The 17,381-nt window shown below is 53.4% G+C and overlaps 1 protein-coding gene across 1 annotated transcript in view; it reads left to right on the top strand.

Moving 5' to 3' along the window:
* Positions 1–16,541, top strand: part of LOC137326801 (nesprin-1-like) — a 76,825-nt gene extending 60,284 nt beyond the window's left edge. The window contains exons 7-10 of the mRNA XM_067992195.1: positions 13,366–13,470; positions 15,579–15,628; positions 16,294–16,329; positions 16,424–16,541. Of these exons, the coding sequence (XP_067848296.1) occupies positions 13,366–13,470; positions 15,579–15,628; positions 16,294–16,329; positions 16,424–16,541 (309 nt within the window). The remainder of the gene's footprint in view (positions 1–13,365; positions 13,471–15,578; positions 15,629–16,293; positions 16,330–16,423) is intronic.
* The last annotated feature ends 840 nt before the right edge of the window (positions 16,542–17,381 follow it).

Genomic DNA, 17,381 nt, shown 5'->3' with positions numbered 1-17,381 from the left:
CGCTCACCTCTCGGACTCTCCTTTTACACCGCGCTCACCTCTCGGACTCTCCTTTTACACCGCGCTCACCTCTCGGACTCTCCTTTTACACCGCGCTCACCTCTCGGACTCTCCTTTTACACCGCGCTCGCCTCTCGGACTCTCCTTTTACACCGCGCTCGCCTCTCGGACTCTCCTTTTACACTGCGCTCACCTCTCGGACTCTCCTTTTACACTGCGCCCACCTCTCGGACTCTCCTTTTACACCGTGCTCACCTCTCGGACTCTCCTTTTACACCGCGCTCACCTCTCGGACTCTCCTCTTACACCGTGCTCACCTCTCGGACTCTCCTTTTACACTGCGCTCACCTCTCGGACTCTCCTTTTACTCTGTGCTCACCTCTCGGACTCTCCTTTTACCCCGTGCTCACCTCTCGGACTCTCCTTTTACACTGCGCTCACCTCTCGGACTCTCCTTTTACACTGCGCTCACCTCTCGGACTCTCCTTTTACACTGCGCTCACCTCTCGGACTCTCCTTTTACTCTGCGCTCACCTCTCGGACTCTCCTTTTACACTGCGCTCACCTCTCGGACTCTCTTTTTACACCGCGCTCGCCTCTCGGACTCTCCTTTTACACCGCGCTCACCTCTCGGACTCTCCTTTTACACTGAGCTCACCTCTCGGACTCTCCTTTTACACTGAGCTCACCTCTCGGACTCTCCTTTTACTCTGTGCTCACCTCTCGGACTCTCCTTTTACACTGCGCTCACCTCTCGGACTCTCCTTTTACACTGAGCTCACCTCTCGGACTCTCCTTTTACACTGCGCTCACCTCTCGGACTCTCGTTTTACACTGAGCTCACCTCTCGGACTCTCCTTTTACACCGCGCTCACCTCTCGGACTCTCCTTTTACACTGCGCTCACCTCTCGGACTCTCCTTTTCCTCTGTGCTCACCTCTCGGACTCTCCTTTTACACTGAGCTCACCTCTCGGACTCTCCTTTTACTCTGTGCTCACCTCTCGGACTCTCCTTTTACTCTGTGCTCACCTCTCGGACTCTCCTTTTACACCGCGCTCACCTCTCGGACTCTCCTTTTACTCTGTGCTCACCTCTCGGACTCTCCTTTTACTCTGTGCTCACCTCTCGGACTCTCCTTTGACACTGTGCTCACCTCTCGGACTCTCCTTTTACACTGGGCCCACCTCTCGGACTCTCCTTTTACACTGCGCTCACCTCTCGGACTCTCCTTTTACACTGAGCTCACCTCTCGGACTCTCCTTTTACTCTGCGCTCACCTCTCAGACTCTCCTTTTACACCGTGCTCACCTCTCGGACTCTCCTTTTACACCGCGCTCCCCTCTCGGACTCTCCTTTTACACCGCGCTCGCCTCTCGGACTCTCCTTTTACACTGCGCTCACCTCTCGGACTCTCCTTTTACACCGCGCTCACCTCTCGGACTCTCCTTTTACACCGAGCTCACCTCTCGGACTCTCCTTTTACACCGCGCTCACCGCTCGGACTCTCCTTTTACACTGTGCTCACCTCTCGGACTCTCCTTTTACACTGTGCTCACCTCTCGGACTCTCCTTTTACACTGCGCTCACCTCTCGGACTCTCCTTTTACACTGCGCTCACCTCTCGGACTCTCCTTTTACACCGCGCTCACCTCTCGGACTCTCCTTTTACACAGCGCTCACCTCTCGGACTCTCCTTTTACACCGCGCTCACCTCTCGGACTCTCCTTTTGCAACGAGCTCACCTCTCGGACTCTCCTTTTACACCGCGCTCACCTCTCGGACTCTCCTTTTACACCGCTCTCATCTCTCGGACTCTCCTTTTACACTGCGCTCACCTCTCGGACTCTCCTTTTACACTGAGCTCACCTGTCGGACTCTCCTTTTACACCGCGCTCACCTCTCGGACTCTCCTTTTACACTGAGCTCACCTCGCGGACTCTCCTTTTACACCGCGCTCACCTCTCGGACTCTCCTTTTACACTGAGCTCACCTCTCGGACTCTCCTTTTACACTGCGCTCACCTCTCGGACTCTCCTTTTACACCGCGCTCACCTCTCGGACTCTCCTTTTACACCGCGCTCACCTCTCGGACTCTCCTTTTACACCGCGCTCACCTCTCGGACTCTCCTTTTACACAGCGCTCACCTCTCGGACTCTCCTTTTACACCGCGCTCACCTCTCGGACTCTCCTTTTGCACCGAGCTCACCTCTCGGACTCTCCTTTTACACCGCGCTCACCTCTCGGACTCTCCTTTTACACCGCTCTCACCTCTCGGACTCTCCTTTTACACTGCGCTCACCTCTCGGACTCTCCTTTTACACTGAGCTCACCTGTCGGACTCTCCTTTTACACCGCGCTCACCTCTCGGACTCTCCTTTTACACTGAGCTCACCTCTCGGACTCTCCTTTTACACTCCGCTCACCTCTCGGACTCTCCTTTTACACTGCGCTCACCTCTCGGACTCTCCTTTTACACCGCGCTCACCTCTCGGACTCTCCTTTTACACCGCGCTCACCTCTCGGACTCTCCTTTTACACCGCGCTCACCTCTCGGACTCTCCTTTTACACCGCGCTCACCTCTCGGACTCTCCTTTTACACCGCGCTCACCTCTCGGACTCTCCTTTTACACCGCGCTCGCCTCTCGGACTCTCCTTTTACACCGCGCTCGCCTCTCGGACTCTCCTTTTACACTGCGCTCACCTCTCGGACTCTCCTTTTACACTGCGCCCACCTCTCGGACTCTCCTTTTACACCGTGCTCACCTCTCGGACTCTCCTTTTACACCGCGCTCACCTCTCGGACTCTCCTCTTACACCGTGCTCACCTCTCGGACTCTCCTTTTACACTGCGCTCACCTCTCGGACTCTCCTTTTACTCTGTGCTCACCTCTCGGACTCTCCTTTTACCCCGTGCTCACCTCTCGGACTCTCCTTTTACACTGTGCTCACCTCTCGGACTCTCCTTTTACACTGCGCTCACCTCTCGGACTCTCCTTTTACACTGCGCTCACCTCTCGGACTCTCCTTTTACTCTGCGCTCACCTCTCGGACTCTCCTTTTACACTGCGCTCACCTCTCGGACTCTCTTTTTACACCGCGCTCGCCTCTCGGACTCTCCTTTTACACCGCGCTCACCTCTCGGACTCTCCTTTTACACTGAGCTCACCTCTCGGACTCTCCTTTTACACTGAGCTCACCTCTCGGACTCTCCTTTTACTCTGTGCTCACCTCTCGGACTCTCCTTTTACACTGCGCTCACCTCTCGGACTCTCCTTTTACACTGAGCTCACCTCTCGGACTCTCCTTTTACACTGCGCTCACCTCTCGGACTCTCGTTTTACACTGAGCTCACCTCTCGGACTCTCCTTTTACACCGCGCTCACCTCTCGGACTCTCCTTTTACACTGCGCTCACCTCTCGGACTCTCCTTTTCCTCTGTGCTCACCTCTCGGACTCTCCTTTTACACTGAGCTCACCTCTCGGACTCTCCTTTTACTCTGTGCTCACCTCTCGGACTCTCCTTTTACTCTGTGCTCACCTCTCGGACTCTCCTTTTACACCGCGCTCACCTCTCGGACTCTCCTTTTACTCTGTGCTCACCTCTCGGACTCTCCTTTTACTCTGTGCTCACCTCTCGGACTCTCCTTTTACACTGGGCCCACCTCTCGGACTCTCCTTTTACACTGCGCTCACCTCTCGGACTCTCCTTTTACACTGAGCTCACCTCTCGGACTCTCCTTTTACTCTGCGCTCACCTCTCGGACTCTCCTTTTACTCTGCGCTCACCTCTCAGACTCTCCTTTTACACTGAGCTCACCTCTCGGACTCTCCTTTTACTCTGCGCTCACCTCTCGGACTCTCCTTTTACTCTGCGCTCACCTCTCGGACTCTCCTTTTACACTGAGCTCACCTCTCGGACTCTCCTTTTACTCTGCGCTCACCTCTCAGACTCTCCTTTTACACCGTGCTCACCTCTCGGACTCTCCTTTTACACCGCGCTCCCCTCTCGGACTCTCCTTTTACACCGCGCTCGCCTCTCGGACTCTCCTTTTACACTGCGCTCACCTCTCGGACTCTCCTTTTACACCGCGCTCACCTCTCGGACTCTCCTTTTACACCGAGCTCACCTCTCGGACTCTCCTTTTACACCGCGCTCACCGCTCGGACTCTCCTTTTACACTGTGCTCACCTCTCGGACTCTCCTTTTACACTGTGCTCACCTCTCGGACTCTCCTTTTACACTGCGCTCACCTCTCGGACTCTCCTTTTACACTGCGCTCACCTCTCGGACTCTCCTTTTACACCGCGCTCACCTCTCGGACTCTCCTTTTACACAGCGCTCACCTCTCGGACTCTCCTTTTACACCGCGCTCACCTCTCGGACTCTCCTTTTGCAACGAGCTCACCTCTCGGACTCTCCTTTTACACCGCGCTCACCTCTCGGACTCTCCTTTTACACCGCTCTCATCTCTCGGACTCTCCTTTTACACTGCGCTCACCTCTCGGACTCTCCTTTTACACTGAGCTCACCTGTCGGACTCTCCTTTTACACCGCGCTCACCTCTCGGACTCTCCTTTTACACTGAGCTCACCTCGCGGACTCTCCTTTTACACCGCGCTCACCTCTCGGACTCTCCTTTTACACTGAGCTCACCTCTCGGACTCTCCTTTTACACTGCGCTCACCTCTCGGACTCTCCTTTTACACCGCGCTCACCTCTCGGACTCTCCTTTTACACCGCGCTCACCTCTCGGACTCTCCTTTTACACCGCGCTCACCTCTCGGACTCTCCTTTTACACCGCGCTCACCTCTCGGACTCTCCTTTTACACCGCGCTCACCTCTCGGACTCTCCTTTTACACCGCGCTCACCTCTCGGACTCTCCTTTTACACCGCGCTCGCCTCTCGGACTCTCCTTTTACACCGCGCTCGCCTCTCGGACTCTCCTTTTACACCGCGCTCGCCTCTCGGACTCTCCTTTTACACTGCGCTCGCCTCTCGGACTCTCCTTTTACACTGCGCCCGCCTCTCGGACTCTCCTTTTACACTGCGCCCACCTCTCGGACTCTCCTTTTACACCGTGCTCACCTCTCGGACTCTCCTTTTACACCGCGCTCACCTCTCGGACTCTCCTTTTACACCGTGCTCACCTCTCGGACTCTCCTTTTACACTGCGCTCACCTCTCGGACTCTCCTTTTACTCTGTGCTCACCTCTCGGACTCTCCTTTTACCCCGTGCTCACCTCTCGGACTCTCCTTTTACACTGCGCTCACCTCTCGGACTCTCCTTTTACACTGTGCTCACCTCTCGGACTCTCCTTTTACACTGCGCTCACCTCTCGGACTCTCCTTTTACTCTGTGCTCACCTCTCGGACTCTCCTTTTACACCGTGCTCACCTCTCGGACTCTCCTTTTACACTGCGCTCACCTCTCGGACTCTCCTTTTACACTGCGCTCACCTCTCGGACTCTCCTTTTACACTGCGCTCACCTCTCGGACTCTCCTTTTACACTGCGCTCACCTCTCGGACTCTCCTTTTACACTGAGCTCACCTCTCGGACTCTCCTTTTACACTGCGCTCACCTCTCGGACTCTCCTTTTACACTGCGCTCACCTCTCGGACTCTCCTTTTACACCGCGCTCGCCTCTCGGACTCTCCTTTTACACCGCGCTCGCCTCTCTGACTCTCCTTTTACACTGAGCTCACCTCTCGGACTCTCCTTTTACACTGAGCTCACCTCTCGGACTCTCCTTTTACACCGCGCTCGCCTCTCGGACTCTCCTTTTACACCGCGCTCGCCTCTCGGACTCTCCTTTTACACTGCGCTCGCCTCTCGGACTCTCCTTTTACACCGTGCTCACCTCTCGGACTCTCCTTTTACACCGAGCTCACCTCTCGGACTCTCCTTTTACACTGCGCTCACCTCTCGGACTCTCCTTTTACACTGTGCTCACCTCTCGGACTCTCCTTTTACACCGCGCTCACCTCTCGGACTCTCCTTTTACACTGCGCTCACCTCTCGGACTCTCCTTTTACACCGCGCTCGCCTCTCTGACTCTCCTTTTACACCGCGCTCACGTCTCGGACTCTCCTTTTACACTGTGCTCACCTCTCGGACTCTCCTTTTACACTGCGCTCTCCTCTCGGACTCTCCTTTTACACCGCGCTCACCTCTCGGACTCTCCTTTTACACCGCGCTCCCCTCTCGGACTCTCCTTTTACACCGCGCTCACCTCTCGGACTCTCCTTTTACACTGTGCTCACCTCTCGGACTCTCCTTTTACACCGAGCTCACCTCTCGGACTCTCCTTTTACACCGAGCTCACCTCTCGGACTCTCCTTTTACACCGCGCTCACCTCTCGGACTCTCCTTTTACACCGCGCTCACCTCTCGGACTCTCCTTTTACACTGTGCTCACCTCTCGGACTCTCCTTTTACACTGTGCTCACCTCTCGGACTCTCCTTTTACACCGCGCTCACCTCTCGGACTCTCCTTTTACACCGCGCTCACCTCTCGGACTCTCCTTTTACACCGCGCTCACCTCTCGGACTCTCCTTTTACACCGCGCTCACCTCTCGGACTCTCCTTTTACACCGCGCTCACCTCTCGGACTCTCCTTTTACACCGCGCTCACCTCTCGGACTCTCCTTTTACTCTGTGCTCACCTCTCGGACTCTCCTTTTACACCGCGCTCACCTCTCGGACTCTCCTTTTACACCGAGCTCACCTCTCGGACTCTCCTTTTACACCGCGCTCACCTCTCGGACTCTCCTTTTACACCGCGCTCACCTCTCGGACTCTCCTTTTACACCGAGCTCACCTCTCGGACTCTCCTTTTACACTGCGCTCACCTCTCGGACTCTCCTTTTCCTCTGCGCTCACCTCTCGGACTCTCCTTTTACACTGCGCTCACCTCTCGGACTCTCCTTTTACACCGCGCTCACCTCTCGGACTCTCCTTTTACACCGCGCTCACCTCTCGGACTCTCCTTTTACACTGCGCTCACCTCTCGGACTCTCCTTTTGCACTGCGCTCACCTCTCGGACTCTCCTTTTACACCGCGCTCACCTCTCGCAGTCTCCTTTTACACCGAGCTCACCTCTCGGACTCTCCTTTTACACTGCGCTCACCTCTCGGACTCTCCTTTTACACCGAGCTCACCTCTCGGACTCTCCTTTTACACTGCGCTCACCTCTCGGAGTCTCCTTTTACACCGAGCTCACCTCTCGGACTCTCCTTTTACACCGTGCTCACCTCTCGGACTCTCCTTTTACACCGTGCTCACCTCTCGGACTCTCCTTTTACACCGTGCTCACCTCTCGGACTCTCCTTTTACACCGCGCTCACATCTCGGACTCTCCTTTTACACTGCGCTCACCTCTCGGACTCTCCTTTTACACCGCGCTCACCTCTCGGACTCTCCTTTTACACTGCGCTCACCTCTCGGACTCTCCTTTTACACCGCGCTCACTTCTCGGACTCTCCTTTTACACCGCGCTCACCTCTCCGAGTCTCCTTTTACACCGAGCTCACCTCTCGGACTCTCCTTTTACACTGTGCTCACCTCTCGGACTCTCCTTTTACACTGCGCTCACCTCTCGGACTCTCCTTTTACACCGTGTTCACCTCTCGGGCTCTCCTTTTACACTGCGCTCACCTCTCAGACTCTCCTTTTACACTGCGCTCACCTCTCGGACTCTCCTTTTACTCTGTGCTCACCTCTCGGACTCTCCTTTTACACTGCGCTCACCTCTCGGACTCTCCTTTTACACTGCGCTCACCTCTCGGAGTCTCCTTTTACACTGCGCTCACCTCTCGGACTCTCCTTTTACACTGCGCTCACCTCTCGGACTCTCCTTTTACACCGTGTTCACCTCTCGGACTCTCCTTTTACACTGCGCTCACCTCTCGGACTCTCCTTTTACACTGCGCTCACCTCTCGGACTCTCCTTTTACACTGCGCTCACCTCTCGGACTCTCCTTTTACACCGTGTTCACCTCTCGGACTCTCCTTTTACACTGCGCTCACCTCTCGGACTCTCCTTTTACACTGTGCTCACCTCTCGGACTCTCCTTTTACACTGTGCTCACCTCTCGGACTCTCCTTTTACACAGCGCTCACCTCTCGGACTCTCCTTTTACACTGAGCTCACCTCTCGGACTCTCCTTTTACACTGTGCTCACCTCTCGGACTCTCCTTTTACACTGCGCTCACCTCTCGGACTCTCCTTTTACACCGTGTTCACCTCTTGGGCTCTCCTTTTACACTGTGCTCACGTCTCGGACTCTCCTTTTACACCGCGCTCACCTCTCGGACTCTCCTTTTACACTGCGCTCACCTCTCGGACTCTCCTTTTACACCGTGTTCACCTCTTGGGCTCTCCTTTTACACTGAGCTCACCTCTCGGACTCTCCTTTTACTCTGCGCTCACCTCTCGGACTCTCCTTTTACACCGCGCTCACCTCTCGGACTCTCCTTTTACACCGCGCTCACCTCTCGGACTCTCCTTTTACACCGCGCTCACCTCTCGGACTCTCCTTTTACACCGCGCTCACCTCTCGGACTCTCCTTTTACACTGCGCTCACCTCTCGGACTCTCCTTTTACACTGCGCTCACCTCTCAGACTCTCCTTTTACACAGTGCTCACCTCTCGGACTCTCCTTTTACACTGCGCTCACCTCTCGGACTCTCCTTTTACACTGCGCTCACCTCTCGGACTCTCCTTTTACACCGCGCTCACCTCTCGGACTCTCCTTTTACATCGCGCTCACCTCTCGGACTCTCCTTTTGCACTGCGCTCACCTCTCGGACTCTCATTTTGCACTGCGCTCACCTCTCGGACTCTCCTTTTACACCGCGCTCACCTCTCGGACTCTCCTTTTACACCGCGCTCACCTCTCGGACTCTCCTTTTACACCGAGCTCACCTCTCGGACTCTCCTTTTACACCGCGCTCCCCTCTCGGACTCTCCTTTTACACTGTGCTCACCTCTCGGACTCTCCTTTTACACTGCGCTCACCTCTCGGACTCTCCTTTTACACCGAGCTCACCTCTCGGACTCTCCTTTTACACCGAGCTCACCTCTCGGACTCTCCTTTTACACCGCGCTCACCTCTCGGACTCTCCTTTTACACTGTGCTCACCTCTCGGACTCTCCTTTTACACAGAGCTCACCTCTCGGACTCTCCTTTTACACTGCGCTCACCTCTCGGACTCTCCTTTTACACCGCGCTCACCTCTCGGACTCTCCTTTTACACCGAGCTCACCTCTCGGACTCTCCTTTTACACCGCGCTCACCTCTCGGACTCTCCTTTTACACCGAGCTCACCTCTTGGACTCTCCTTTTACACTGTGCTCACCTCTCGGACTCTCCTTTTACACCGAGCTCACCTCTCGGACTCTCCTTTTACACTGTGCTCACCTCTCGGACTCTCCTTTTACACCGCGCTCACCTCTCGGACTCTCCTTTTACACCGCGCTCACCTCTCGGACTCTCCTTTTACACCGTGCTCACCTCCCGGACTCTCCTTTTACAACGTGCTCACCTCCCGGACTCTCCTTTTACACTGCGCTCACCTCCCGGACTCTCCTTTTACACTGCGCTCACCTCTCGGACTCTCCTTTTACACCGCGCTCACCTCTCGGACTCTCCTTTTACACTGCGCTCACCTCTCGGACTCTCCTTTTACACTGCGCTCACCTTTCGGACTCCTTTTACACCGCGCTCACCTCTCGGACTCTCCTTTTACACTGTGCTATCCTCTCGGACTCTCCTTTTACACTGTGCTCACCTCTCGGACTCTCCTTTTACACCGCGCTCACCTCTCGGACTCTCCTTTTACACCGCGCTCACCTCTCGGACTCTCCTTTTACACCGCGCTCACCTCTCGGACTCTCCTTTTACACCGCGCTCACCTCTCGGACTCTCCTTTTACACCGCGCTCACCTCTCGGACTCTCCTTTTACACCGCGCTCACCTCTCGGACTCTCCTTTTACACCGCGCTCACCTCTCGGACTCTCCTTTTACACCGCGCTCACCTCTCGGACTCTCCTTTTACACCGCGCTCACCTCTCGGACTCTCCTTTTACTCTGCGCTCGCCTCTCGGACTCTCCTCTCACTCTCGGGACTCTCCTTTTACCAGGGTCAGGGTGTGAAGGGCAGATTTAGGACAGAGGACGGACAGTATTTTTTTAAACAGAGCGATCAACAGCTGGAACTGGTTCCCGGATGATTGGGCAAGGCCCGGACACTGAGCTCCTTTTAAAAAGCTCGGTGTTATGGGGAGACAGTCAGATTGGGATTCTTCTTGGGAGAGATCCAGTGCCTGAAGGGTTTATTCATTTGAAGTGAAAATGTGACCTTGGTCGCAATAAGGCAGATTTTACTAATGTCCCGACCCCCGGGGAATCTCACTCGGAGATTTCCTGACTGGTGTTCCTGGTGAGTGAGTGTGTCGGAGATTTGTTGATTCACTGTCCTGGTGAGTGAGTGTGTCGGAGATTTGTTGATTCACTGTCCTGGTGAGTGAGTGTGTCGGAGATTTGTTGATTCACTGTCCTGGTGAGTGAGTGTGTCGGAGATTTGTTGATTCACTGTCCTAGTGAGTGAGTGTGTCGGAGATTTGTTGATTCTCTGTCCTGGTGAGTGAGTGTGTCGGAGATTTGTTGATTCACTGTCCTGGTGAGTGAGTGTGTCGGAGATTTGTTGATTCACTGTCCTGGTGAGTGAGTGTGTCGGAGATTTGTTGATTCACTGTCCTAGTGAGTGAGTGTGTCGGAGATTTGTTGATTCACTGTCCTGGTGAGTGAGTGTGTCGGAGATTTGTTGATTCACTGTCCTGGTGAGTGAGTGTGTCGGAGATTTGTTGATTCACTGTCCTGGTGAGTGAGTGTGTCGGAGATTTGTTGATTCACTGTCCTGGTGAATGAGTGTGTCGGAGATTTGTTGATTCACTGTCCTGGTGAGTGAGTGTGTCGGAGATTTGTTGATTCACTGTCCTGGTGAGTGAGTGTGTCGGAGATTTGTTGATTCACTGTCCTGGTGAGTGAGTGTGTCGGAGATTTGTTGATTCTCTGTCCTGGTGAGTGAGTGTGTCGGAGATTTGTTGATTCACTGTCCTGGTGAGTGAGTGTGTCGGAGATTTGTTGATTCACTGTCCTGGTGAGTGAGTGTGTCGGAGATTTGTTGATTCACTGTCCTGGTGAGTGAGTGTGTCGGAGATTTGCTGATTCACTGTGCTGGTGAGTGAGTGTGTCGGAGATTTGTTGATTCACGGTCCTGGTGAGTGAGTGTGTCGGAGATTTGTTGATTCACTGTCCTGGTGAGTGAGTGTGTCGGAGATTTGCTGATTCACTGTCCTGGTGAGTGAGTGTGTCGGAGATTTGTTGATTCACGGTCCTGGTGAGTGAGTGTGTTGGAGATTTCCTGACTGGTGTTCCTGGTGAGTGAGTGTGTCGGATATTTGCTGATTCACTGTCCTGGTGAGTGAGTGTGTTGGAGATTTGTTGATTCACTAGAATCATAAAATCATAGATGTTTACAACATGGAAACAGGCCCTTCGGCCCAACATGTCCATGTCGCCCATTTTATACCACTAAGCTAGTCCCAATTGCCTGCACTTGGCCCATATCCCTCTATACCCATCTTACCCATGTAACTGTCCAAATGCTTTTAAAAGACAAAATTGTACCCGCCTCTATTACTGCCTCTGGCAGCTCGTTCCAGACACTCACCACCCTTTGAGCGAAAAAATTGCCCCTCTGGACCCTTTTGTATCTCTCCCCTCTCACCTTAAATCTATGCCCCCCTCGTTATAGACTCCCCTACCTTTGGGAAAATATTTTGACTATCTACCTTATCTATGCCCCTCATTATTTTATAGACTTCTTTAAGATCACCCCTTAACCTCCTACTCTCCAGGGAAAAAAGTCTCAGTCTATCCAACCTCTCCCTATAAGTCGAACCATCAAGTCCCGGCAGCATCCTAGTAAATCTTTTCTGCACTCTTTCTAGTTTAATAGTATCCTTTCTATAATAGGGTGACCAGAACTGTACACAGTATTCCAAGTGTGGCCTTACTAATGTCTTGTACAACTTCAACAAGACATCCCAACTCCTGTATTCAATGTTCTGACCAATGAAACCAAGCATGCTGAATGCCTTCTTCACCACCCTATCCACCTGTGACTCCACTTTCAAGGAGCTATGAACCTGTACTCCCAGATCTCTTTGTTCTATAATTCTCCCCAACGCCCTACCATTAACGGAGTAGGTCCTGGCCCGATTCGATCTACCAAAATGCATCACCTCACATTTATCTAAATTAAACTCCATCTGCCATTCATCGGCCCACTGGCCCAATTTATCAAGATCCCGTTGCAATCCTAGATAACCTTCTTCACTGTCCACAATGCCACCAATCTTGGTGTCATCTGTAAACTTACTAACCATGCCTCCTAAATTCTCATCCAAATCATTAATATAAATAACAAATAACAGCGGACCCAGCACCGATCCCTGAGGCACACCGCTGGTCACAGGCCTCCAGTCTGAAAAACAACCCTCTACAACCACCCTCTGTCTTCTGTCGTCAATCCAATTTTGTATCCAATTGGCTACCTCACCTTGGATCCCGTGAGATTTAACCTTATGTAACAACCTACCATGCGGTACCTTGTCAAAGGCTTTGCTAAAGTCCATGTAGACCACGTCTACTGCACAGCCCTCATCTACTTGGTTACCCCTTCAAAAAACTCAATCAAATTCGTGAGACATGATTTTCCTCTCACAAAACCATGCTGACTGTTGCTAATCAGTCCCTGCCTCTCCAAATGCCTGTAGATCCTGTCTCTCAGAATACCCTCGAACAACTTACCCACTACAGATGTCAGGCTCACCGGTCTGTAGTTCCCAGGCTTTTCCCTGCCTCCCTTCTTAAACAAAGGCACAACATTTGCTACCCTCCAATCTTCAGGCACCTCACTGTCCTGGTGAGTGAGTGTGTCGGAGATTTGTTGATTCACTGTCCTGGTGAGTGAGTGTGTCGGAGATTTGTTGATTCACTGTCCTGGTGAGTGAGGCTCTGACCCTTCGTGTTGCGTGAACAGTGAAGTGTCGTGTTGGTGCGTTGAATTCATTCACATTCTCTGTTGATATTAAGGACACATTCTCTGTTGATATTAAGGACACATTCTCTGTTGATATTAAGGACACATTCTCTGTTGATATTAAGGACACATTCTCTGTTGATATTAAGGACACATTCTCTGTTGATATTAAGGACACATTCTCTGTTGATATTAAGGACACATTCTCTGTTGATATTAAGGACACATTCTCTGTTGATATTAAGGACACATTCTCTGTTGATATTAAGGACACGTGCTCTGTGATGTCTGTCGAAGAGTTGGATTTTGCCTCCTTTCCAAAAACCAGCACTCCTCTGAAGCACGTAGCGGTAAGTGTCAGACACCAGCTCCCTGTGAGACACACACTCACACATACCTGTCTGATTCTAAACAAAGACCTACCTACGTTCATTCAGCAAACCTCATGCTCAGCGACTCTTGTGTAGGAAACCCAGCAGCTGTTTTACACAAAGCAAGATCCCACAAACAGCGATGTGATAATGACGAGAGAACCTGTTTTTTGTGATGTTGGTTGAGGGAGCAATATTGGCCAGGACACCGGGGAGCACTCCCCTGCTGCTCCTCTTCAAAATAGTGGCTGTCGATCTTTTACACCTGAGAGGGCAGACGGGGCCTCAGTTTAAAGTCTCATCCAAAAGACGGCACCTCTGACAGTGCAGCACTCCCTCAGTACTGCACTGGGAGTGTCAGCCTGGATTATGGGCTCATGTATCTGGAGCTTGAACCCAGACTAATGGGACAGTGTAGTCCTTCTGTGCTGTCGGAGGCGTCGATTCCAGCGATGCTTCAGATGTTTGGATGATTAGCACACTCGGGTCATTTCCTCACTGCACCTTATTTCCAGAACTTTCATTGTTCTGTCCTTTTTTCTGCTATTTGTAGAACTGCCCTCCGTTGCTCATCCGTCCGAGAGTTTACCTGCCCTGTGTCTCCCTGTTGCATCTCATTTTACCAATAGGGTTTGACGGGACAGTGTAGAGGGAGCTTTACTCTGTATCTAACCCTGTACCTGCCCTGGGAGTGTTTGATGGGACAGTGTAGAGGGAGCTTTACTCTGTATCTAACCCGTGCTGTACCTGTCCTGGGAGTGTTTGATGGGACAGTGTGGAGGGAGCTTTACTCTGTATCTAACCCTGTACCTGCCCTGGGAGTGTTTGATGGGACAGTGTAGAGGGAGCTTTACTCTGTATCTAACCCGTGCTGTACCTGCCCTGGGAGTGTTTGATGGGACAGTGTAGAGGGAGCTTTACTCTGTATCTAACCCGTGCTGTACCTGACCCTGGGAGTGTTTGATGGGACAGTGTAGAGGGAGCTTTACTCTGTATCTAACCCGTGCTGTACCTGCCCTGGGAGTGTTTGATGGGACAGTGTAGAGGGAGCTTTACTCTGTATCTAACCCGTGCTGTACCTGCCCTGGGAGTGTTTGATGGGACAGTGTAGAGGGAGGTGTTGTATCACACTGTTCTCTGTTGCTTGTAGTCAGTGAGATTCAGTGTGATGATTTGATTAGAATCAGTACTCATGAGAAATTCCTCCCACAGTGCAGTGCTGATTAAACTATTGACCTTGTGAGTGGGCTGGGGAGAGATGAATGGGGTCTCTCTCTGGGGTCGGGTTGTCTCCAGGTGATGGTGGACTGGAATGGAGCCAACCCTGTAGTCCGGACTGGGTGAGGGGATACCTGGCCCAGGCCCTAGTGCTCCTGTTGGTGACTGACCTGCCCGCGTGGCTCACTAATGGAGCCTGGTGGAGTAGGTCCGTCATTGGGGGCTGGGTGGCTTCCCACTCGGATCCACATAAACCCTGCAAACCAGTGCCCCAGTGGATATGGTGGTCCCACCCGGCAGTAGGAGACTTACCAGTGCTGTGTGCTGGTGTGATGTGCAGTGTTAGCTGGTTAACACTACCCCTGCACCTATCTTTGGTTGTTATCTAACTGTGCCGAGGTTGTATGGACCTGGGTGAGTGAGACTTGTCCCCACGAGGGGAGAGTGTCGGGCAAACACAAAGAGGCCGATAATTCTCCCCTCTCCGATAACTCCGATGGGAGTGGGACAGTTTAACCTGGGACCCAGATACACCCATTCCTCACCTTCCGCTGGAGTTTCCGGGGTTGGGGGAAGGGGGCCATATGAAGGGGTGACCACCCCAAACACGGCCTGTGGCCTTATCTGGGACAGAGGTGGGAGGGGGCTCCCAACACACACACACACAGAGAGGTCCCTGGCCTCTCACTCGCTGACTGGCAGCAGGTACAGCGAGCAAGGACCCACAGCGAGCACCCTCTCCCCCGTCAGGTTTGGGCCCTGCTGTGGGTCTCCTCGTGTGGTCAGAACGGCCACGGCCTTCGATCCCATTCACCGGGCGACACAGTTGGCCTGCGAGTCACAAACACTTTATTATTTGATTGTTGCAGGTTCGGAGAGAGATCCAATTTGAGAAAGCGCCTGGCGTCTCCATGGAGAGGTAAATATGTCACCAGGGTAACGAGCGCACGGCCCATTCATCCGATGGCCGCCGCTGATCCTAATCGGATAAATGACTCCCGGGGCTTAGGGAGACGGGCAGCGGAGGCTCGGGGGGAGAGGAGGGTCACCAAGGGGCAGTCAACGTCGGAGGAGGCCGAGAGGAAGGGGGGGGGGGGGGAGTGAGGGGCCTCAAGTTGGGGGAAGAGAGCGGGGCACCCAGAGAGGGGTGGGAAGGGGAGGGGGAAGTGGGGGTGGGGGGACGCGGGTAACCAGAGGACACAGATTTCAAGAAATTGGCAGAAGAGCCAGAGGGGAGAGGAGGAGAATTTTTTTTTACGCAGCGAGTTGTTCTGATCGGGAATGCGATGCCTGAAAGGGCGGTGGAAGCAGATTCAATAATAACTTTCAAAAGGGAATTGGATAACTACTTGAAGGGAAAAATTTGCAGGGCTACGGGGAAAGAGCAGGGAAGTGGGACTAATTGGATAGCTCCTTCAAAGGCCAGCACAGGCACGATGGGCCGAATGGCCTCCTTCGGTGCAGAAACGTGTCTTCTGGATCGGAAGAAAGATTGCAGGAGGTTTTATTTGGAAGCTGACTACCGGAAGCTCCACTGACGATGCCTTCTTTGTTTTTTTTTGCAACCGCCACCCCCTCCCTCAGAGGTGAAGGGGAGGTCGGGGATCGGGGGTTTCGAAGGCCCGATCCTTCTTGTCCAGGGTCTTCCGGCGGCCTTTCCCCTCCAGCTCCTCATCCTGCTGCTGCTGCTGCTCGCCTGCCTCATCCCCTTCAGCCAGGAGGACTACAACTGCGCCTTGGCAAACAACTTTGCACGTTCCTTCTACCCGATGCTGCGTTACACCAACGGCCCGCCCCCCAACTTGACCGCACTGCTCTCGCTCGTCTCCTGAGACCAGCCACAGCACGACCCCTTGTTCTCACTCATACTCTTATCTTACCCCTTGCTGTCCCGAGTCAACGAGGTCCACTGTAAATAGTTCAACTGATCGTATTCATGCCCCACCGCGAGTCACAAACTCCGTCTTTACACCAAGGGGTTTACTACTTCGTCCCCTCCATTCCTCCGCTGCCCTCCATCTTCCGACCCCACCCCAGATTAACAACTGATAATTATTTGTCTTTTTAAAAAAAAATCCCCGAGCCCAACGTTCTCACCTTACATCTCTTCTTCTTCTTCTTATCACTTCCCTTTCTACCCACCTCACAATCTTCTCATACAACTCTCACACATCTCTCACCACTCTCCACCTTCCCCACATACTTCTATACCCCACAACCCACCACACACCAACCACCCCACTACACTCCCCCCCCCACACACACACACCAACCCCCCCCCCCCCACCACACACAACCCCCCCCCCCACAACTCACACATCTCAACCCCCACCCCCAACACACACACACTCATCCCCCCCCCCCATATCACACTCTCTCTCACCCCCCCCCCCACATCAACTCCCCCCCCCCCCAAACACACTCACTCAAACTCCCCCCCCCCCATACTCACCACTCTCTCTCCCCCCCCCCATACACTCTCAACTCTCCCCCCCCCACAACTCTCACTCTCTCACCCCCCACCACACACACACAACACACTCCCCCCCAACACACTCACCCTTCTCTCCCCCCATATCTCTCTCTCTCCTCTCCCCCCCCCCCATATCTCTCTCCCCCCCCATACCTCTCTCTCACTCCCCCCCCCAAACTCACCTCTTCTCCCCCCCCCC

This window comes from Heptranchias perlo, chromosome 10, assembly GCF_035084215.1.
Source record: "Heptranchias perlo isolate sHepPer1 chromosome 10, sHepPer1.hap1, whole genome shotgun sequence".
Lineage (NCBI taxonomy): Eukaryota > Metazoa > Chordata > Chondrichthyes > Hexanchiformes > Hexanchidae > Heptranchias > Heptranchias perlo.
This window is presented reverse-complemented; position numbering and strand designations above follow the sequence as displayed.